Below are 24,791 nucleotides of genomic sequence, written 5' to 3' on the forward strand. Positions count from 1 at the left end.
GCATCTTTCTGGCTTTTGCCGTAACTTTATCCACCTGTTTGGCCATCTTAAGATCATCAGATACAATCACCCAAATCCCACTCCTCTTTCGTACTTACAAGAATTTCACCTCCAATACTATATCTCTCTTAGGTTTTTGCAGCCTAAATTCATTACTCTGCATTTTTTAGCATTAAATCTTAGCTGTCTTTAAATCGTTCCTTGAGCTTCCTAGATCCCTTCTTATTTTTTCCATATCTTCCTACCTATTTACCCTGCTGTAAATTTTGATATCATTAGCAAAGAGACATACCTTTCCCAACAATCCTGCTAGGTTGCTCACTAAAATTTTGAAAAGAACCCGTCCCAGGACTACTCGGAGGAGTGTGACATACTAGTAGTATGCCTCAGAGATCAAACTGCATTTACCCTTTATTGCCTCCCACTCATCGATACAATTGAAGACCAACAATCAACAATCTTTTGTATAACTGAAACCAGGCTAAATGATAAAGACAATGTGCTCTTAAATCAATAATCACATCCAAATTATGACCTATTTTATACACCATGACACACTGAAGACACTGGACAGGACAAATAAGGGAGACAAGGCTAAACTGGAAGGCAAAGCTGGACCGGAAAACAAGGAATCGGGAACACTTTGCAACATTCACTGCTAAGCTGGCTGAGGTGGCTGTTACAGTTCCAAGGAAACCTTACATACTGGAGTGCCCTTTAAATGTCTGAGCATCAGGCACTTGCACCTAGGGAAGGCTGGAGGAAAGGTGACATCTCAAGCCGTGCCCAGCAGGGCCTGGTTGCTGGTGTCATTCCTGCCGTGAAGACTCACGGGGTGAGTGAGGCAGTTTGTGAGGCTAACCCGCAAGCCACCAAGTGTAACAGTACCCCCCCCCCCCCCAAAGCCCCCTCCTCAGTCTTCTGGGCTTCTCTGGCAACCATCTGTGGCAGATACAGGTTGAGGGGCTTGTAGGTTAGAGGTCAGCTTCCACGAGTTTTCCTAGATTCCTGAGATCAACACTGCAACGTTTACCTTGCACCGAGACGACCTAAGGACAACTCCCAAGAACACCACCATCAAAACGAGCTACCGCCTCGCCATTAGTTCCAAAATACAAGACATGGAAATAAAAATCAAAATTGACCCTATATCAGGTCAAGGAAAGAACTGTGACCTACTAAACACCAAAACCAAAAATCCAAACAAGAGTGTTACAACATATGTCAAGCAGCAAAAACCAAAACATCAAAACAGGTTTTCTGCTCACACTTCTATTTCTGAATGCTCAATTTAAAAAAAAAAAAAATAAATAAAATTCCACTCATCAATGATACAATTGAAGACCAATTTTTTGTATAACTGAAACCAGGCTAAATGATAAAGACAATGTGCTCTTAAATCAATAATCACATCTGAATTATGACCTATTTCATAAACCAAGATAAAAAAGAAAAAAGTGGAGGCCTCCTAACCTGAAAAAAAACCAAAAAAAAAAACCAGAACTCAAATCAACAATAAATAAATAAAAAACAAAATGTGTTCACCATATGAAGTAGCCATTCTAAAATCAAAATAAATTAATAAATCGGTCTCATATACTGCCCTCCTGGCTTACTTCAAAAAGACTGCTCACCCATAATTGAACTTTTCACAAAAGAATTCCCTACTCCAGAGACTACAAACATTTTAGGTGACTTTAATCTTCATGTAAACAATTCACCAAGATCCCTCTCTTGCGATACGTTGCTAAATGTAATGGAAGCCTTAGGATGGACTCAACACGTCTTTGAAGCCACCCACTTGATCTCATATCTAGTAACTTCTGTATAAATACTGAACACAAAACAATCCCCTGGTCTGATCACCAATTAATCAAAGCAGATCTAATATGCAAAAAACAAATAACAAAAAGCTTAGAAAATAAAAATCACCCAAACATTCAGAAAGAAAATAAAATCTGAAATACTAACCATATTTCAACCATATATATAACCATATAACAATACTAGCCTTTCCAGATACCAATTGAACTTTCTTTCAATCCAAGCAACTAAGACCTCCCCTAAGTGTAATCAACAAATTCGACAACTCCATAATACTCTTTCTCTTTTAAATTGGCAGGTTTATTACATTGTTGTTTCTTTTACCTCATTGTTAATTTTCTCTATCGCTTTCTTTACATTCCAAGTTGCATTATGTCCCTGTTTTATTGTAACTGCTATTTCCTCTTCTATCACATGTTAATGTTCTAAGTATTTCTTCTTTTGTCACACCCTGTTAATTGTAAACCGGCATGATGCGACTCCCATCGCGAATGCCGGTATATAAGAAATGCAAATAAATAAATAAAATAAACAACAAGGGCACTAGAGATCAAAATAAACAAATTAAATCTAATCAACTGCTATGACTCATGGGAAATAACGATCAAGAAAATATTTGAATATTGCCCAATCCAAACAAAAATATGGATAAATCACAGACTAAAGAACCCCTAGAATAATGAAAAATTAAGAATAAAAAAAACACACCTAAGAAAATTAGAACAATGGCAAAAAAATCCTACAGATGAATCACTAAGAAGAAGATACAAATTTTACCTAACAAAATTAAAAAAACAAAACAAAAAAACAGACTACTACGCAGAACAGATACATGAAATCATATTAGACTCAAAACTTCTGTTTGAGACAGTTAAGAGTCTAATAAAAGACCCTTCATAAAATCAAACAATAACTTTACAAACACCATTTTGAAATAAATATGCAACAGCATCATCAGAAAAAATCCAGACAAACAAAATAATCAATTATATCTACCCTCCTAATGCAACAGAAGACTATTGCTCAAGATAAATGGTCACCATTTGATAGAGACTCAAAATTGGAGATAAGCAAAATTATAACCAAACTAAAACCAGCCACACATCCTCTTGACCTGATACCAGCCACCTCGTTAAAACAAGTAAACCAGACAATAAACCCTACAAACACAATGCTAGTCAACCTTGCCCTTCTGATAGATATATGCCTCATAATTTAAAACAGGCAGTAATAAAACCAATATTAAAAAAATAAATCTGGCAAAACAGACGATTGGGATAACTATAGACCAATCTCTAACTTACCCTTCCTTGCGAAAATACTCAAAAAAGCAGTGCTCACCCAACTAGAGATGCATCTAGAAGACAAAAAGATACCGTAACTTAACCAATTTGGATTCCGGAAAAAACACTCAACAGAAACTCTCCTACAATCCATAATGGACCCAGTATTACGAGGTTTTGACTCTGACGAATCTTACTGCCTAGTCTTGATAGATTTAACAGCAGTGTTCGACACTATTGACCATAATCTGCTATGCCGACAATTGAGAAACAACGGGATTGATTGTAATGTATTAAGATGGTTTACCTTATTCCTAACAGATAGATTATTCCAAGTAAAATTCAACAACCATATATCAGACACCTTCCAATGCAGAACAGGTGTGCCACAAGAATCAGCGCTATAAGCAACATTATTTATTTATTTAAACATTTTTATATACCGGCATTCGTTGTGGACATCATGTCTGTTTACAGTAAAGAAATAAGGTTTGGAAAATTACATTTTAACAGGAAATTCAACTGGGAGGGGGGGTAACGATAGGCAGCTAAGAAAGACAGGTTAACTAAAACAAGGTCCTCGAGATGAGGAGATTGAGTATACCAAAACATAGTTCCTCAATATGAGAAAAAAGGGGGTAGGCCTATTGTGGTCTACTTTGGCAGGGATTAATGACTTTTATTCTGGGTAAGCTTGGATGAACAGCCATGTTTTCATCTACATGGTTTAATACATATTTAATATCTACATGCTACCCATGTGCAAATTACTAACTACCTTGGAATAAACTTCTATCTATACGTGGATAATCTGCAATTCTATATCCCACTGACATTCATTTGAAAAAAACAGCATCAATGATCTCCGAATATATAATTACAATAAAAGAAAAACTGATGCAACAAACTCTCGATGAGCCCACAAAAAACTGAAATAATTTGGTTAAGCCAAAACCTACCTAATTCCATACCTCCAGGAATAGATATCGGAAATTGCCAAATAATCCCTGCAACTCAAGTGAGAGATCTAGAAGTTCAAATTGACGAAAATTTAACAATGAAAGCCCACACTGATAAACTGATTAAATCAGGCTTCTAAGAGTCGACTGAAACCTTTACTAAGCACAACAGATTTCTGAACAGTATTACATAAACTCTAATATTCTCAAACCTTGATTACTGTAATTTCTAACTTCTGAGTCTTCCAGTAAGTCACTAAAAACCACTGCAACTACTGCAGAACGCCACAGCCAGACTACTAACTGGAGCAAGAAAATGTGACCATAAAATCCCCTACACTGATGGCTTTACACTGACTACCTGGTCAATAAAGAATATATTATAAATTTCTAACAATAATTTTAACCCTAACAACTATGATCTGATGGGAATATCATTTAAACCACACAATCCCCCATGAAATCTAAGATTACAAAACAAAGGCCTCCTAGAAATCTCCACAATAAGAAATTCTCATCTAATGCAAACTATTTTATTTTTACGTTTTTAATATACCGAAGTTTAGCCAGGGCCTTCACTCCGGTTTACATTTGAAACAACATATTACATTTACAATTGTGGAAGCCATTGGTAACAAGAAACACAAAACATGACAGTAAACTGGTAAACCTATGATCTATGAGTTACTTAAAACGAGATAAAGAATATTATGCTGTTATATAAGTTGAGTTGGGATACTGTTTCTCGTAGTTTTTCCCCAAAAAGGGTATCTCCCTTACATGGAAGGTTCGCTAGCTTGTCATGGACCTCTTCACGAATGGCGCTCGCCCAGAGCCAAGCTACTCTTCTGGCCGCAATGGCTGCTGAAGTATCAAATCCTTTGTAAATTGTGAAGTAGATGCTATAATCCCAGTTCCATGTCTGCTATACTTTGTGCATGTGACATCTTCTGTGGGCTGTTGTGTATCAGACTTCATTTTCTTAAGACATTCATAAAAAATACTGAATTATATAGAATTGGTGCTGCTGGATTTTAGTGTTGAGCACTGCACCTTGGAACACTTTCTTTCCGAAGATACCGGCCATTTTTACCCAGAGGGGCGTTAAAACAGAGCCTGGTTTTTCTGGCTTTCTTCATCACAGACTCAACCACGACAGATGCATACAGAAGGTTCACTAGACCATAGTATGCCGACTTCCTCATCCTGAATTTTAGGTCTGTCTTCTTGGAAGTGGGTGGGCACTGAGAAAGGTGACTTCTGTGTACTTTCCATCCAATACAGAATGGGACGGTAGAGCTGTTGGCTCCACAGGTATATCAAATATTTTATGCATGTCAGCCTTAGATCTGGTAGTTTTTTAGTTTCTCGGTTCGCGGTGGTTCCCACCTTCTCTATGAATGGGATATGAGAGATCCTCCAGTGGTGATGATTGTTCTGGTGGATCCTCTGGAGGATCCGATGGCATACTTAAAGAAGACTCTGGGGAGAGTGGAAAGGAGTAAAGAGGCTCTCCACGTGGTACCTGTCATAGTGGACTCTGTCCTGGTATCTGTTCCTCACCTTCTGATTGTAGGTCGGGCAAGAAAGAAATAATGGAATGGTCTGATTCCTCCGTGGATGGACGGGGGGGGGATTTGAGAGAACACTAGTGTTAAAGAAGGTTTGCAGAATTCCTGTAATGTGGGACAGCAACTGAGAGGCTACTGCTTGTAACCCCTTGGAGGTAGGTGCAGAAGTTTTCTTTTTCTTGGCTGCTGGAGAGCTGTCCTCTCTGTGCAAAGCAGACTTCCCTGTCCATTTTGAAAGGTGGTGGGAAGGTTGCTTAGTGTCTTCCCCCCTGTGTTTATCTGAATGTTTTGGAATGCAAAGGGTTCAAGATATGGAGCACCGGAATCTTCTAGATCAGAGATTGTAAACACTTCTTTAGATTGGTGTACGTGTCCTGCAGGCAAAGCTTTTGACACGTCTCTGTGTCAATGCATCAATTTTTTTGCTTTTAATAGACTCGGCTCCTGCATCGGAATCGGATGCGTCGGTGTCGTGGCAATATGGCCCGAAGCAGACTTGGACGCACCTTTTGCTGATTGCGTCAGTTGATGGATGTTGTTGGTTCCTTTGCGTTGTTCAGATTCATGTGGTCTCGATGGCTCAGTGCTACCCCGGTTATCACAGGATAACCGGGGTAGCACTGCAATGGTGTTTGATTGATTGTGCTTCAGTGTGTCCAGACTGGAATGGTTATGCCCGTACTTCGTATGGCCCCCTACGGTTTTTGACTTACTGGCGGCCAGTTCTAAGGAGGATGCCCGTTTTTGCTTGTCTGATTTGCTGGGTTCTTGCCCCGGCGAACATTGCAAGGTGTGCTGATTCAGGGCACAAGAACCAGATGGGCCTTCCTCCAGCTTCCTGAATCTGGTGATCTTCACGGCCTTCTGCTGCTGGGCCCTTGGGCACATCCTGCCACAATCCTGACAGGATGCCTGATCATGGTCCAGGCCAAGGCATAAATAACAATGAATATGGCCATCCATGAGGGACATGATTTTACTGCATTGGCAAAATTTGAATCCGAGAGCTACCAGGGCCCTGAAAAGTGCTGTTTGGGGATCACCTTAGTGATTTAAAAGAGAAGAGAGAAAAACTGAAGAGCAAGAAGAACCTGCAACCATTTCCATGCAGGAAAGCTAAAAACTGAGGAAAGAGGCGTTATGATACGTGGATCCCAATAGAACAGAGTAACAGTCTTACCTTCAGTCTGAACGGGTTCTGAAGGGAACATCAGGGTTCAACACCTGAGCAGTCCCGGATCCTGCAAGGGATACAAGAGGTACGCAGCGGACAATCCAAATCCAGAGTCCAAGCAGGGGTCGAGACGGGCAGCAAACAATCCAAATCCAGAGTCCAAGCAGAGGCAAACATGAGACGCACCACAAAGCACCAGCACAATCGAGCCTGTTGCCAAGGTAGGAAGGTGCTGAAGACGTGGAGCTCCTGTCAGAGGAAGCCGCCGCCAATGATGGCCATTGCTGCGCCGAGGTACTGCCGGATAGAGGCAAGCTCCAGATTGCTTCCTGACAAGAGGGACTCAGTCACGTGGAAAGCCACCACGCAGGCGCACAGGAGCGACGCTTTTAAGTTCCCACACCAGACTGCCAGGGGGCGCTCCCAGATAACTTGACTAATTCAGTCTGTTTATTTGCGGGGGGGGGGGGGGGAAAGAGTACAAAGTACAGGAAATCCTGGATGCCAAAAGGATATCTGGAAGGGGTATGGGCCAGAGGAGAACGCTTGGGAACCAGTCAACAATGTCCAAGCCCCTTTCTTGGCCAAGAGGTTTCACAAACTCTTTCCTCAAAAACCCCAAGCTTAAGGGCCTGGAGAGGGGGTTTCAGAGAAGGATACTATAATGCTCCTCACCTCTTAATCTGAAGTACCTCCACCATCATGCTACATTCAAAAAACTTGGCTGAACTTCCTATAGCTTTGAACTCCTTTTGTAGGTCCTCCAGCCAGGACTTCTTTGCTTCCGTCCTTCCCAGCCTTCCTCTCCCTCGACCTGATCTCTCATTGCCTGAACTCTTGCCTGATTGCTATCTGTCCCAATCTTTTTGCCTGAACTCTGACACTATCCAACTGCTGCCTGTCCTGACCTGTGTTCTGCTCCCTGAATGTGGACACTCACTTAAGCCCTGTCGGCCTCAGTACCCAAGGGCTCAACTACACCACAGCCAATGACAGATCCATGCAACTACTGGCTCTGTTCCATTTCCTCAGGGGAGCCAGAACTGATATACGCTGCTGGCTTTGTTACACTTTCTCGGGTCCCAAAAAAAAAAAAAAAAAGGTAGCAGAATGCTGTTCTGGGATGTTCCTCCAGAAATTAAGTCCTCGGTAATTGACACAAAAAGGGATTAAATTAGTATAAGTTTGAAAGTTGTAAGCAGTAAGACCAGTCATCAAAACTAGGGTTGAAGCCTTGACAATTGACATTACGGCTCACAACTTTCAAACTTGTGCTAATTTAAACCTTTATTGGTGTCTGTCCCTTGCTCTGCAGTATCTGCTTCAGTATTACCTATTCCCCTTCTGTTCTCTGTAATATAGGAGGAGAAGTGCGGTAGAGGGGGGAACAAGAGAGGAGAGGCTGGATTAGAGAGCAGAGTGTATGTTTTCTTCTCTGGGTGCTTCAGGCTCAGCTCTCCACTTCTCTTCCCTGCAGGCTGCCTGGAGAACACCCCTGCTGCTCTGCTTCTTAAGCCTGAAAAGAAGTGCAGGAACTGTGTTCTACTCCGTTCATCTAATTGGGACGAATGATTGATGGGGTTGTCTACCTTATGTATTGACTAAAGAGCATAAAATTATCCCGGCTTGCTAACATCTCTTCTCTAAATTCATATTTAAACTTTTCATGCTTACCACTACAGTTGTGAAGCTATCTCTATTATATATCTGTTGTGCCTACATGAGATATGTTCACTCTCTTGTATTGATTTGTCATCTCCAACTTAGCCATTATATCACACTATACAAACTGATAACCATTGGCACCTGCATGGAGATTAGAAACACTTTCTATGTTCACAAGTACCAGATCGAGTATTGCCCCCTTCCCTCATGGGCTCTATTACTATTTGTCAGAGTGCACGGAAATAAAGATGAAACAAAAAGAATATCAAAAAAAAGGTGATACTTTTTTTTTTATTGGACTAACTTAGTACATTTCTTAACTAGCTTTTGGGAGCTAATAGTCTCTTTCTCAGAGGAGAGCCTCTACTTCCAATCAAGTCCACAGACAAGAAACTCCAATCCAGACACAACAGATTAAAATTTATCAACACATCTTCACCCAGACCTCTGTTCAGGTCCTCCACCACACTGGTGTAGATGGAAGTATTGACTCTCAGAGCTGCCTCTTTTCCCCACAATTTCAATTTATTAAAATTTATAGCCCGGGGAGTCCAAGATGGCCGCCGAGTGAATAGGCTGTGCAGGATGCTCGCTCCGATTTTCTTTAAAAATTTACCTGCTTTAAAATAATGCCGCATTCAAAACGGAAGGCCAAGCTTCGGGAGGCGATAGCTACATCTTCATCGCCGAACCCAGAAGCTGGCCAGCCACGGATCGAGACTTTCTTCATCGCCGAGGTAACAGGAAAAACGCCAGTGGAAGCAGCCGCTACGAGTCTTGATTTAGGGCGGATATCAGACTCGTTGGCTGAAGAGGTCACCCTTAGCCCCGGCGCTCCGACTACCCCCCCCCACCCCTGTTCCGTCAGAAGCTGTGCTTGCAGGGGTGAGTACACCTATTTTTCAAATGATGCCTGGAACTTTTGAAAATAAAATAATTTTGCAAGGTGACTTACCCCAAGCCAGCAAAGATGACGAGGAAAACGCTATCAGGGGGATAGTGAGTGGGGAAGCCGCAGGAGGGGGAGAAAACGCCCAGAGGCCTCTTTTGGGAACATACACACCTGCAGTGCTGCCAAAGACTATAACACTGGAATCCTTGTGGCATGCGATAAAGGGATTAGAGAAAGCTGTTATTGATTTAACAAACATCACTCTACAGGCTAACACTAAGATATTAAAAATGGAGAAAAGCTTAGTGGAACATACGGACACTCTACAAGAAATGGATCAACGTATGGGAAAAATGGAGAAGTCACAATTTGAGATCATGAGAGTGGAAAACATAAATGTGAAGAAGCTGGAAAATCTGGAAAACCAAACTAAATATTTAAACCTTCGGGTTTTGAATTTCCCATATATAAAAGAAATATCAGCGTATGATATGATTAAGGAATATCTGATAAAGATATTGAAGATCCCTACTGATGGACTACCTGTGTTTGCAAAGGTATATTATATACCATCTAAGGAAGAAAAGGAGAAAGGGAAAGAATCAACTCAAGAGGAAAATGAATTGAATTTGACCCAGATCCTGGAAATGTCATTTGAAACAGAAATTAAAAACAGAATGACGTTATTTCTCCAATGTACCTTTCCCTCAGATAGGGATCTCATATTGAAAAGATATATGAGAAACAGGGAGGAAGTATACCACGGGAGCAAAATTTGGATATATCCGGATATTTCACGTGTCACCCAAGAGAGACGTAAAAAATATTTGGCTCTTAGGCCCGATGTTGTAGCCAAGGGATCCAGTTTCAGACTGAGGTACCCTAGCAAGTGTGTAGTTAAACATTTGAATATGAAATATATTTTCTTTGAACCGGCCCAGTTACAGAGGTTTCTGGAGCCTAGTAACCCCCAGAGCCTGTAGCTTTCGAAGCTATTAGTAATACCTGTTATGATCATACGACGGTTTAAATATGTTATAAAATGTTTAAAAAATTTCTTGTAAACCGCCATGTTAAATTGACTCCTCCAAATTTCTTGGAATAGTAGATAAAAACAAGATGTATGACCGAGTAAGAAATGAAAAGTCTGTTTGTTATAAAAATTGATGATGGATGTAATCTACGCAATGTATTATATTTACTGGTGTGAATATTGAAAATTAATAAATATTAAATTCAAAAAAAATTTATAGCCCACACTAATCGCAAAATAGTTTGAGGTGGCTAACAAATCATACATACATAATATAAAGCTTAGAAGACGACAAAGTAAAATTCAAATTATTGGTTCATTCTCACATCCTCTGCATTTCAGTTGCAACAATATATATATTTTGATTTTTTATTTTTTATTTTTTTTACTTAAAAGGCTAATAATCCTCCTCCTTTTCTGCCAATCCTATCCTTCCTAAACAGATTATTGCCCAGTATGGATGTATCCTATTCATGAAACTCACTGAACCTTGTCTCCATGATAGCAACAATATCTATTTATTTTTTATTTATTTTTTTTTTCTGTACCTGGGTACGTAAATAACATCACCTCGGTTTACATTCAAACAGTAATTCAGCATTGCGCTTTACAGTATAACATAGTAACTGAACGAATACAATACAATATATAACTTTGTATTAATAGAATATTAATATATCTAGAGCTGCCTCCATCCTCGGGGTGTACAGATCTGGAATTTTAGGTCTGTATGTGACAAAGCAAGAGCCCTGCACAGACAGACATACAGAGACTGCACTAACACAGAGAGACAATGCCCTTTGGTTATAAGAAAAAAAGTCATGTAGTTTAAAGATCAGGAATTAAGGACTGACATCTTAGAAGACTAGCTGAAGGTAAAGTGGGGTGTGGTTAGAAGACAAAGAAACTTCAAAAGGGAGAGAGAAGGGGCTGGGACTAGCAGGAGAACAAGGTCCTGAGATGAGTAAATATTCTGTTTAGAAATCTTAGGACAGCCAGCTTCTGGGAAGCTCACATAAGACAGTCTGTTGTGCAATGCAGGGAACCGGAACAGCCTAGATTTGTATCTTTAAATGCATGTTTATAATGCCCTGCACAGTTAAACTGCAAATCCATCACTAAACTGGAAGCTAGTGTCTATAATTCAGAAAGAAGCCATGTAGAATGTATATTTTATTTACAGATACAAGTTCAAACAGTGCCTGTATGTCCTGACAAAAAGTTCCTACCCTAAAGAGCTTACTAGATTATAGGCATTTGAACTCATAACGTTCCAGCTATTTCTGCTTGGCTTGCTTATACTATATATAGCCTCAAATCTGCTCTTTTCTACCCTGGCACCTGACTAGCTGTTAAAACTGCAGCTGGGCCCAGGCTGAGGAGATCCAAAACATTGCAGGTAGAGAGACTACAGAAGAGCAGCTGAAGGAAGAAAGCAGCTGAAAGGAGGGAAGCATCAGAAAAGAAAAACTGGGAAAAAAAAAAGTAAAGCAATAAAAAGGTGAAAGTGAGAAAATAAGTACACAAAAATAGAGCATAAAAGCAAAACAAAAACAAACAAAAAAAAAAAAAAAGAGTAAGAAACAAAGCATCATCCCCTGGTTCCTAAGAATTCTTGATTGGTGCCCAAATTTTCTAAATATTTTTTTCACCCCTATATTGGGCCATTTACTACATCAAACAATATATTATAATTGGTTTTATTTTTGCAATATACAATAAAAAATGGAGGGTAGAATTGACATACAATGGCATATTTAAGGGGAAACGTACAATACCACAACTGATACTTCTCTTATCACCACCATTACCCAGGAGAAAAGAGGGCAAACGAAATCTCACTTACATCCTGGACCATGAACTCACACATAATCAAACCAGAAAATCAGCTACAACAGCATTTATATTCAAAAACCAGTTCCTGGATACCCTTTAAAATGCTATTAGATTCTGCTCCAGAAAAAAACAGTATCTCCCTCACCATACATAAAATACATGCACTGCATATTTTAAAATCATGGGGTATGCCCGTGACACATTCAAGGGCATCTCTAAGCCTATCTTTATAATTGCAAGACTAAACATAAACAACAAAACAAAAGAAGGAACCTAACAGAAACCGAGACTTGTAGTTAAAAAGAAAAAAATACACAAAGGCAATAAACGCTCTAAGCCGCAACTACCATCTTCCCATTTTTCTTTTTAAAGTATTTAGCTGCTTCCCGGCCGTACTCACCTGGGAATACCACTTAATACTATCCCTGTACCGTCACTCCCAGGTTCTAACGCTCCAAAATGATCACCCACAACGCGCTCCGCCAGGCCCCAGACAGCGCTGCACTGAGCATGCTCCATAAGGCACGCTGGGAAGTAGAATTCTCGAGCTTTAATCAGAAGACGTGAGCCCACAGGCTGAAAGAATAATATTTATCTGGAAGTCTTATTTGAAAAGAAAATCTGACAGTAGCAAAATGCATCAGAAAAGAGGCCGGAAGCCCAATTAAAGAAGGCATGTACTCGAGTCGCAAGCAAGAGACAGTCCCACAAGATTGAGGGTGCATGGCCCCTTTAAATCTTCGTTCCTATGGCGATATTGAGCAACAGCATTGGACTGAATTCAGCTGTTGTTAAAAAGCGTAGAAGAGAGAACTGGGACAGACCGTACTCAGGAGTGTTATGAGCGGGGAAATAAAAGCAACGAAAGGAGGCAAAGAATTAAATAAATAAATAAATAAATAAATAAAAAAAATTAAATTTATACTTGCAAACCAAGAAGGTGACGGGATCCTGAAAAGAAAGGAAATTGAGCCAAAAGTTTTGCTTGATAATTTTTATTTTATTGGAAACTTAAATATAAAGAAAAAGGGTAGAAAAACAGAATGCAGCCGGGTTTTGTATATAAGAAAAGTTTTAATAAAATCAAATTAAGAAACAAGGAAAATCGGTCGGGCAATGTAAAAAAAACACCTGCCTCAGCATAGGACTTTATGTAATGTCTCTATATTGCTAACTTTGTGATTTTAACACTAAATTGGGTGACTTTTTTTTTTAACCCGATGGAGACTTTTAAAAAATATGAATGCGATAGGGAGCTAGTTTAGTTATTTTCAATAACTTTAGCAACCGAACTATCATCTTTCTAACATTTCTGTAATCTCCATGGGGTTCACTACTGAGTCGACTGAAAGAAGAAGTGTTTTGCTTTTTTTTTTTTATGAGATTTTTTTTTTTTTTTACCTGCGTCCTCCATTTTGAAGTTCCTGATTTTTTCTGCCAACCAATCCCATGGGAGAACATTGCCAATAGGAAAAAGTTGAGAGTGGAGAACTGGAGGGCAAAAAGCAGCTTGTAACTGTGATTAATATTACAAGTTATGTTCTATATCTAAACAACTTTCAATCTGACACTGTATACAGATATTTGAATTATTTGTGTCCATACTTTGAAAATGAGCATGAAATTGACCTGGTCTTGGCCTCTGATCCAGGCCATCTACTTGATTGAAGGATTATCTCTCAATGAAGTACAGTCCACCCGCGCCATGCTTAGTGGGGAGTCCAGGCTGAGGGTTGCAGAGTAACCCATACTCCTTCCCAGACAGCAGTGTACATAGATGGCATTTGGTGTAGTATGGCTTGTCCTATTGAATTGTCCGAGGCTGCTAATTCCTCAAGGTAGTAGTGGGATGTGAAAGTGTGAACTGACGACCAGATAACTGATCTGCAGATCTTGTCGATAGGCACATTGTTGAGGTGTGCTATGTCGGCCACTGTTGCTTGCACCTGATGTGCGTTTACTGGGTGTCGGAGGGGAAGTGATCTGGAATAATAACAGTATGGTATGCAGGAGGTAATCCAGTTCGATAAGGTGCATTTCTCTACTGGCTGCTCATAAAACAGGATATTAGCGGATGCATGGAGATCAGGGATCTGTTCTCTTGCTGGCAATAGGCTGCTATGGCACTTTGGTGTACTTGAATGGAAGTGGTCGCAAGGCCCGATTGAGAGAAGTGATGGAGATAGGAAAGTAACTGACGAGGTTCACAAGTGAATGGGTCAATCAAGTTTACTATACACCATTGGGAGTAATGCTTCCATTTGAATGCATACTTACATCTGTTTGAAAGTGTCCTTGCAGATACTACGACGTCCTGAATAGCCTCTGACCAAGTTCAGATGAACTAGGATTGCTGGTCAACATCCACATGGTGAGGTTTGTGGATAGTTGAAGCGGGAACCCTCCTCTAGGGTCAGGAGATCTGGGTTGTACCCCAGAGCATGAGGAGGATGTATTGAAAACTGTCTAAAATTAGCATACCACAGTTGTCTGGGGCATGCAGGCCCAATCAAGATCATTGTGCATACAGGAATGTGCAGCAATCTTGAATATTAATGATATTGGGGAGGGAGGATGCGTAGACCAGGCTCTTTGCCCATGACAGTAGAAAAGCATCCAAGACTTCCTAGTATGGACTGGGACGGATGGAACAAAAGCGGTCCACTTTTCTGTTTTTGTTCTGTGACGAACAGATCAATCCATGGGCGGCCCCACTGATGGAAGTTACTTGTTGCGACAGAGACCATTCATGCAGATGAAAACTTCTGCTGCATCTGTCCACTTCTGTGTTTGCAATATCTAGTAAATATGTGGCTTGCAGGGTTGCTGCATTTTGGTCTGCCCATACCCAGATTAGCTTACCGACAGCAGTTCCAAGATCTGGTGTCTCCCTGTTTGTGCACACAGAACATGGTGAGAACATGTACTGGAGAAGGTACAGAGAAGGGTGACCAAAATGGTACAGGGCATGGAATGGCTCCCCTATGAGCATAGGCTAGAGGTTGGGGCTGTTTAGCTTGGAGAAGAGACAGCTGAGGGGGAATATGATAGATGTCTATAAAATCATTAAAGGACTTGAATGGGTAAATGAATTGTTTTTTCAGATAAAAGGACTAGGGGGCATTCAATGAAGCTAGAAAGTAGCACATTTAAAACAAATCAAAGAAAATTCTTTGTCACTCAACACACAATTAAGCTCTGGAATTCACTGCCAGAAGATGTGGTTAAAGTAGTTAGTGTAGTTGGGTTCAGAAAAGTTGTTTGTACGATCAGCAAGACTGACTATTTATTGTTCTAATTAAGCTATTAATGGTGTTAGGACTATATAAGGAGGTTGTACTGTTGAATTTTTTATGCAGCCATGCTTTTTATCTGTTTTGTCTGTTTTATTGGTTTTAGATGCTTTTATTTTTTATTGCTTTTTAGTTTGTATTCGTTTAGCTTTTTAGTTTCGATTATTATTTATATATATATGACTGTAATCCGCCTTGATCATGTGGAATGGGCGAAATATAAATATAGTAAATAAATTTGGTTAAGTTCTTGGAGAAGAAGTCCATAAACTGCTATTAATCATGTTGACTTAGGGAAAAAAAGAAATAAGAATCCAATCTGGTTCACAAAGGAGGTGGCTGATGTAATAAAAGCAAAAAAAGCAGTTTTTAAGAAATATAAAGAATCCCAAAAAGTGGAATACGGGGAGGATTATCTGGTGAAACTGAGGGAGATCTATAAAGCAAGAAGTCAGGCAGAGGAAAGGATTGCCAAGGAGATAAAGCGAGGTGACAAAACATTTTTCTGTTATATCAGAGAAAAGGTACATAGTGGTATAGTGAAATTGAAAGGGGATAAGGATCAGTGGATGGAGAGAGATGATTAATTAGCAGAAATATTAAACAAACTTCTGTTCACAAAAGAAGACCCTGGAGAAGGACTGTCACTTGTTATCAAGACTGTAGAAGGGGGTGGAGTAGACGAAACTCCATTTACGGAAGAGAATGTATGGAAAGAGCTAAGAAAACTGAAAGGACAAAGCCATGGGGCCTGATGAGGTTCACTCCAGAATACTGAGGGAACTCAAGAGGTGTGCTGGTGGGTCCACTGTGTGATCTGTTCAATAGATCTTTGGAAAAGGGTGTAGTGCCTAGTGACTGGAAAAGAGCAGTGGTGGTCCCGCTTCACAAGAGTGGGAGCAGAGAAGAGGCTGGAAACACAGGCCGGTTAGCATCACCACGGTGGTGGGAAAATTAATGGAAACTCTGCTGAAAGAAAGGATAGTGAACTATCTACAATCCGTTGGGTTGGTCGACCAGAAGCAGCATTGATTCACTAGGGTAAGGTCCTGTCAGATGAATCTAATTGATTTCTTTGATGGAGTGATTAGAGAACTGGATCAGGGAAGAGCACTCGATGTAATTTACTTGGATTTTAGTAAAGCTTTTGATATGGTCCCATACAGAAGCCTCATCAACAAAATGAGAAGCTTGGGAGTCAGTTCCAAGGTGTTTGCATCAATCATCATATAATTGGTTTTAAATTGGTATTCTTTATATTAGTATGGTTTACTATTATGATTGATGTTTTATATTTCTTGATTTTATTGTTTGATGTTATATGAAGAATGTTTGTTTTTTCATTTTTGTGCTAGAGTCTGACTTGTTAATAGTATCCAGTTCTTTTTTGTCTGCATGTTTCTCTTTATACTTTATGGTCTCTTTATTGTACATTTGGTGAAACTATGTCTGTGTTCTGGATGTGTGACCAAAATGAAGTATTCTGCTAGTGTATGGTTTCTGTGTAGGGATCTATAGCAACCTGGCTTGTTTTGTTTTGCTAATAGGCAGTGTATTGGTGTTTTAGGGTTTGGCATATTTGTGGTATTGCCTTTTTATAGGTAGGGTTGTTACTGTTGAACTGCTGGCAGTTAATGCTGTTTTGGTATGGGAGACTTACGATATTTTAATTCCATTTACTCATTCTTTCTGAGGCCCACACCCAACATACTTTAAATAGGCTTAATACCATATGGGTTCCAAATGTCTTTATTGCAGGGTTTTCTGGTTGGCACAACAGTGCATGCAAATATAATATACATTTTGTAAATTATATTTTTTACTTCAGAAGACTGTACTCTGAATGTCCTTTCAATTTTACCTCTGGCCTTCTTCCTTTTCTCTGATCTACCTGAAAAAGTTTTATCACCTCATTTTGCTTCTTTAGCAATCTGTTCATTGTTTTTGACACTCATTTCTTTCTTTGTCTCTTTCAGATTTGCCAGATATTATTTCCTGTATTTATCAAAGGATTTAAAAAAGATAAACATAGGGAATAATATTTGGCAAAGCTGAAAACGACAAAGAAGGAAATGATATTGTCAAAAGCATGAACAGAAGAAACGATTAAGAGGCAAAACGAGGTTACACATTTTTTTTTCAGATACATCAGAGATAGGAAAAAGGCCAGAAGTGAAATTAAAAGGTGATAGAAACAATGTGTGGAGAAGGACAATACGAAAGCAGAAATGCTAAACAAATATTTCTGTTTAGTGAACACTGAACAGAAGGAGAAGGACCATATGTTTCACAAGGATAAGGATGGGAGTAGAAAAGACACCACACCATTCACAGAAGAGGATGTTTGTACGGAACTTGTAAAACTAAAAGTGAACAAAGCCATAGGGCCTAATGAGGTACATCCAAGGATACCAAGGAAGCTTAGAGAGGTTCTGGTGGGTCTGGTAAAGGACATGTTCATTGGAGATGGGAATGTCTCCATGGAACTGAAGGATAGCTGTCATCCCTCTTCATAAGTGGTAACAGAGAGGAAGTTGCAAACTACAGGCTAGTAAGCTTTATCTCAGTGCTGGGAAAATTAATAGAGATGCTACTGAAGGAAAATATAGTGAATTACCTACTATCTAGTGGGTTGCCTGATCCCAGGCAGCATGACTTTACTAAAGACAAATCGTGCCAAACAAATCTGATTTGAGCTTTTAAATTTGGTGACTAGAGAATTAGTTCAAGGGCGAGCACTGGATTTAGTTTACTTGGATTTCAGCAAATGTTTTGATACTATCCCACATAGCAGGCTCATGAAAAGGTAGTGGACTGGATTAAAAATTGGCTGAGAGATAGATGACATAGGGTGATGGTAAATGGAATTAACTTAGAGGGTGGGAGAGATGTTTAGTGGAGTGACTCAGGGATCAGTACTGGGGCTGGTTCTCTTCAATATCTGTTATGCTATCCTTGTTCAGGGAACAGGATGGGACAGAGGGCAGTCTTCTGCCTAGCTAGCCCCCTTCCCTGCAGATTGGGCCTTTGGGTGCTGGGGGCCAGTGGATCTCCAGTGTGGCAGTAGTATATAATGAGTCTGTGGACAGGCTGGATCAGGTCTGGAATAAGGCTGGGACTAGAAGCAAGCATAGGGCAAGCACTGGGACAAGACACAACACCAGTCAAGGACAGGGCTGGAACAAGCTTAGACAGAACAAGGGCTGAGTGATGCAACACAGAATGAATACTTCCAAAGGCAGCTAGGCAGAAGGCCCATGGGCCACTAGATAGCAGAATAAGGCCAGATAGGCCACTAGACAAAGCAGAGGTCCCGAGGGCCACAAAGCTAAGGGCAAAAGGCCCAAAGGCCACAGGTCGAGGCAAGGAGTAGAAGGCCTGGAGGCCTTAAGGCAAAGCAAGGCAAGGTGCTAGAAGGCCTGGGGGCTACAAGGCAAGACAAAGAGAGAAGACAGAGCTAGGACAAAGAGCCAAAGATAACTCCATGAACTGACAAGGTGGTTATGGCAGGACTGGAATATAAAGGGCTGAGACCTGGACGTGGTGAGAACAGAGAGGAGAAGTTTGGCCAGCCGGAGAGTATGCTCATTGAGGTCCCCTAGTGGAGGGGAGGCTACAAGACAGATTGAGTCATGAGATCAGGAAAGAGATGGTAAAGATAATTCTGAGCTGAGTTCACAGAAAACCTCTATTGGAGGGGAGGCGTCAGTCATGGTAAGATGAGGTTGCATAATAGCTGAAATTGTAACAATATCTTTGTGAGTGATACTGCTGAAGGGTTCGAAAGAAAAGCTTGTCTTTTTGCAGATGACACAAAGATAATCAATTGAATGCAAGGAGTAGTTAAAACCCTAAGCATCTTGCTGGGCAGACTGGATGAGCCATCTGGCAATGGTAATTTTATTTTTATATACCAATTTTCACATAGATATCAAAATTGTGATTAATATAAAAATATTTGATAACACACGCTGAAGAGAGTGCATATATGTCCTCTCCCAGGGAACCACTTCTAATGCGGCAGTCATCAACCCCAGGATGTGTAGATAAGACCACATGGTCGGACAGAGTTCCACAGGGATCGAACATGCAGCATGAACTTGGGGATCCAAGACTCCGGCAGAAATACTCTGATCTGCCTTGTATCAAATATAACTCCAGGGTCTGCGATAGCTGCAAATTGCTCTTGGTCAGATTCACCACCCAGCCTAGTTCCTATAGCAAGGAAACCACCCAGCGGGAAACGTAAAGACTCTCTTTCACTGTCTTGGCTTGAATCATCCAGTCGTCCAGATAGGAGTGAACTAGAATGCTCTCCTTGTGAAGAACTGCCGCTACCATCATGACCTTGGAAAAGGTCCCGGGTGCTGTGGCTAGGCCGAAAGGCAAGGCCCAAAACTGGAAATGACAATCCAGGAGAGAAAATTGGAGGAACCGCTGATGTTCCTGCTGGATGGGAATATATAGATATGCCTCCATCAGATCCAGAGACATTAGGTACTCCCCTGCTTGAACAGCCATTATGAAAGAGCGCACCATTTCCATCCTGAAACATGTGACTCGTAAATGTCAGATGATGCCCTTGAGATCCAGTATGGGCCAAACCGGCCCTTCCTTCTTGGGTATGACAAAATAAATGGAATAATGGCCTGTATTTTGCTGCAATTCAGGAACGAGAATCACCGCTTTTAGATTCAACAGCTTTAGTTTCTACCCTTTTCTGAGGGGAGTTGCATGGAGAGACATGAAGGCATCCGGAGAAATGTGAAGAAATTCTAGAGCATACCTGTCCTGAATCACTCGAGAACCCATTGATCTGAAGTAACATAGACCCACCTTATATTAAAAAAATGGGACAGGTGACCACCTATTTCCTGCACAAACAAGTGAGCCCGCAAACCTTCACTGGGAAGATTGAGGGGCTCCACCTCCGGAGCCCGCATCCTTTCAAGGTCCTCGGGGGCAAAAGGACTGAAATCTGCAGAAAGGATAGGACCTCTGGGAAGAACCTCCCCTATAAGGCCGAAAACGCTGGTAGTCTCGAGAGAGGCCACTCACTCAAAGACCTGGCAACGGTTTCTTGTCCTCTGGTAATCGAGGGATCTGGGTCTCTCCCCGTTTACTTGCCATTTTTTCCAATTCACTGCCAAACAAAAGCAAGCCTTTGAAGGGCAGCTTGGTAAGATTGGACTTTGAAATAGTATCCACGGACCAGTTGCGCAGCCACCTGCCCATAATAACTGAAGCAGCTCCTCTGGTGGCTATGCAAACCAAGTCACAGCCCGCATCAGCTAAGAATGCGATGCCTGGTTCTATCATTGGTCCAAGAATGGACCCAGTGCCACCAGATTCTTGACAAAAATGCAAGGTAGCCCGAGCTACCAAGGTGCAACAAAAAGCAATTTGCAAGTTCATTGTCACTACCTCAAAGACTTGCTTTAGGATAGCCTCAATCTTCCTATCCTAAGCATCCATCAGTACTGCACCTCCCTCTACTGGGAGATGGAGGTATGTTTCATGACCGAACATACCAAAGCATCCACCTTTGGGAAATGCAACTGCTTTCTGGCCTGCGGATACAAGGGATATAAACCCGAAAAGATGCATCCCTCTTTAAAAGACGCCTCTGGCACACTCCATTCCAGATCAGTCAACTCCTAGATAGCATCCAGGAAGGGAAAGAAACAAGAAGCCTTGCGCAGTGTGACCAAAATAGGATCCTTCTCCTGCATCGCCAAGGAGTCAGGCCCAGCCACTCCGAGCTTCTTCAAGGTCTGAGAGATCAAACCCATCTCTCTGAAAGAAACAGAGAAGAGTTCCATATGGCTCCAAATCTGGGAGAAGTCCCCTTGCTCACCAGGAGAGCCATCACCATCATCATGATCCATCTGCAATTGAGCTTTTTTATCAATCCGCATTGCACCACAGCGCTTCACCCTGGAGACAGGTGGAAGAGCACTTGAAGCGCACAGAACTACTTCAATAGGTACTGCCGATTCAGAAGACTGGCCCTGTAGAAATGTCTGCAATCCCTGGAAGAATTCTATGCAGGAAAAGGAGGACAGGTCCATTCTAGGCCCCATAGGCCTGAACCTGACATCCTGAGAGCTAGCGTCCCCTGAGGACGTGACCCATGGATCAATCAAGGGAGGGGACACCCCTGCTATGTCTCTCTCAGTCCCACTCCCTTCAGACCGAGGAGATGGACCACTGCCGGCAAAATCAGGAGGTAAATCTCTCCGAGCATCCAGACAGTGCTGACAAAGAAAGCTCCATCTGAATGGCTCTGTGCCATGCAGCACAAATAGATGCTTAGGCTTCTTTGCCACGAGCACCGTGACCGTAAGCATGCTGACCGATTACCCGTGCGTATAAGCTGTGCCCAAAATGGACATACGAAAAATGTGCAACCAAGCACACGTGCCTAGGCTGCTTGTCCAACTGTACGCCCAAATTAGATGCCCAGTACCAACGCCTAAACTGGATGCACTGACGAGATCGGACATACACATAGACGCACACCAATGGCCTGCAGCAAAAAACATGCAAATTACCCTGTGCCAAAATGGGAGAAGCCTGGGAGTGGGACCTAGTCAAGCGGCTGCTCAATCTGCTATGCCTGTACTATCTCACCTCACAGAACTCCCTAGAGACGTGAGTGGGGCAGCCAAATACGGAGGAAACAGACCCTTTCTCCTGCTTTTTCTCCCATTTTGCTGTTTTAAAAATAAAAACAAAGTATAAAACTTTTACCTGAACTCAGCCCTCCCTGGCTGAGAGCAGGAACGGTCCGGTTATGGGGAGAGAGGGCTAAAGTCTTCACCGTCAAGCCGCTCTTGGCCTGCAACCACTAATTTGAATTTAGGTCCATGCCACTCAAGGCTACCAGACTAAAGGCACACTATTGAGGGAGGGACTGCACAGTATTGCCTCAGGAGGCAAGTGGTGCTATATAGACATCCTGTCTTTCTGATAATCTTCTTTTCTTTTTTTTACTCACAATCCTCAGATGGGAAATACATGTCCATTACCTACTGAGAGAACTGTGGTTCTCTCAGTCGGTGCGGGACTATATGGGTGTGACATCAGCTTTTGCTCCGTCTCCATTTGCTGGCAAAACCCACTTGTGGGGACTGACCTGCCCAAAGGCTGAGGAAATGTATATTGATTTGCTCAAAAAAAATGTGCATGTTTCTTGTGTCCGCATAATTTAGACAGCCATAGCAATGGGCTCTTGATATAATAAACTGCAGCACTGAAATCGGCACCTCAGCAAATTAACCAAAAGAAGCATGATCAAAACCTATGTTCATCTGGCGCGCCCAATGCAACCTCTTTTGAGCTCCAGAGACTATATTCTCCCATAGTGTACCCTTTTTTGCGATGCTTCTCATTTAAATATTGCATCGGGGTGCACACGCATGTGGCTATGTGTGTGTTAGGGAAATGGGCGCTCAATGAGCCTGATTTTCAAAAGCATTTACATGCTTAAAACTGGATTTTACCCGTGTGAAGTGGGCGTTTGAAAATTGCTACTATATCTGCCATTGAATTGTCCACAGGAGTTACCCGCCTAAGTGCACTTTACGGGAGTTAAATGACGTTTGAAAACTGGTACAATTGTATTACATTTCGACCCCTAACTCCTGACTATAAGCATCGTTTTCAGCTCGTGCGTTAGGGAAACGGGAGCTTAATAGTAGCGCGCGTCTTATTTCATCAGCCTGTCTCTGCACTAACCGTGCCTTTGCGTCCCTCTGGCTATCTATTTCTCTCTTTACCCTTTCTAATATACCTTTCCTCCTCTTTGTGACCACTTGGATTCCCTGCTCTCCCCTCCCCACGTGTCAATACATGAGGAGATTTTAGCTACTCTTTGAGGTTATGGTAGACGAGAAGTATCTAGGAAGTTTGCTCTCGTTCTCTCACAATTCAGGCCGCCCCTTCCCAACGCTGCTACGTCACTTCCTGCCCCAGCAGCCGAGGAAGATGGCGGCGCCCTGTAGTTCTGAATTTCCGTCGGAGGCCTCATCGTTACTGAAGATCCCAAAAACAGAGGTCCTGTCGCCGGAGTCGCCAGGTCTGAGCGACGGGAACCGCTCTGTCTCGAATCCATCAACGCCGGGCCGCGGTTCTCCGCTGCAGGCTCTGGGCTCGGGGGGCGGCTCGGCGGCGGGGGGCCTGGGCGCCGCCTCCTCACCCTCAGTCTCTTTCACCGCCTGCCGCGGCATGTCCTGGACGCCAGCCGAGACTAACGCGCTCATTGCCGTCTGGGGCAACGAGAGGCTGGTGGAGGCGCGCTACCAGCAACTGGAAGGCGCCGGCACCGTTTTCGGCAGCAAGGCCCCCGGGCCAGCCATGTACGAGCGCGTCTCACGCGCCCTGGCCGAACTGGGCTACGAGAGGACGCCTTCGCAGTGCCGCGAGAGGATGAAGGTGAGGGGGCAGAGAGTCTGATCTCTAGTGGTGGGCTCTGGCTTCTTCCTTCTTATTTCTGTTCACTAAAACTTTTCTTTATTCTTGTTTGCCCCCAATTTCCTGCGAGTTGCCTGGTCTGGGAGTGGCTTCCGTCCCCGATGTTGCCTTCTCGGGGTTTTCGGATCGACCCTCTGCTATTCTAATGACCCGTTATTAATCAGTGTTCCCTAATTGCCTTCCTAGGGAGCCCCCCAGATTTTAAACGGGGTTTGTAGCCCAGGTTAAGACATGATGTAGCTAGAACTAGCCCAAGTAACCTCAGGAATGGGAGGTCTCAAGCCTAAAAGTAGCCCTATCTTTAGAAGATCAAATAAAGGCTAATATACATTTTCAATTTTATTCCTGATGTATTAAACATTGAAATGTGTACAGTATGGCAATAAGTGGATATACACAACTACTTAAATACAATAAGTAACTACTGAAACCACTCTATCACCATATTGAACACAAAAAGACATTCCAGCATTACACTTAATCCAATTTAGAATAGTTCTTGCTTTGAAAATTTATGTATCTTGACACAGTAACATAATCCCTTAGCAACTTTTTTTTTAACCATAATTTTGAGAAGGGAAATGGGCAAGAGAGAGAAGGAGGGTGAGAGACAGCAATAGCAATTTAAGAAAGCATTAAAAATGTATTCACTCAGGGTTTTCTTTCATAAGTTTCATGCTCAGTGAGCATGCTTGATAGCCAGTTCTTAACATGTTTTCAGCAGCACTTGCTTATTTTTTTATGTTGATGTTTGTTTTATCTATTGTGATTATCATCAATGTAACC

General features: G+C 41.9%; 2 protein-coding genes across 16 annotated transcripts in view; one reads left to right on the forward strand and one right to left on the reverse strand.

Moving 5' to 3' along the window:
* The window catches only part of EI24 (EI24 autophagy associated transmembrane protein), a 141,153-nt gene extending 117,807 nt beyond the window's left edge, over nucleotides 1-23,346 (reverse strand). For 2 of the 7 annotated variants that reach the window (XM_029572316.1, XM_029572317.1), the window contains exon 1: nucleotides 12,638-12,925. The gene's annotated coding sequence lies outside the window, so the exon portion shown is untranslated. Of the gene's footprint in view, nucleotides 1-3,128; nucleotides 3,149-6,817; nucleotides 6,838-12,637; nucleotides 12,926-22,283; nucleotides 22,824-23,325 lie in introns of those variants that run through there. The other 5 variants (XM_029572313.1, XM_029572310.1, XM_029572309.1 and 2 more) reach the window with 5 other exon arrangements.
* MSANTD2 (Myb/SANT DNA binding domain containing 2) overlaps nucleotides 23,340-24,791 on the forward strand; it is a 137,214-nt gene continuing 135,762 nt past the window's right edge. For 3 of the 9 annotated variants that reach the window (XR_003852084.1, XR_003852085.1, XM_029572306.1), the window contains exon 1: nucleotides 23,345-23,966. Coding sequence is in view for 7 of the 9 variants with exons in the window: in XM_029572306.1 (XP_029428166.1) it covers nucleotides 23,415-23,966 (552 nt within the window). In the remaining 2 variants the exon portion in view is untranslated. Of the gene's footprint in view, nucleotides 23,967-24,791 lie in introns of all 9 variants that reach the window. The other 6 variants (XM_029572304.1, XM_029572307.1, XM_029572308.1 and 3 more) reach the window with 6 other exon arrangements.

This window comes from Rhinatrema bivittatum, chromosome 12, assembly GCF_901001135.1.
Source record: "Rhinatrema bivittatum chromosome 12, aRhiBiv1.1, whole genome shotgun sequence".
NCBI lineage: Eukaryota > Metazoa > Chordata > Amphibia > Gymnophiona > Rhinatrematidae > Rhinatrema > Rhinatrema bivittatum.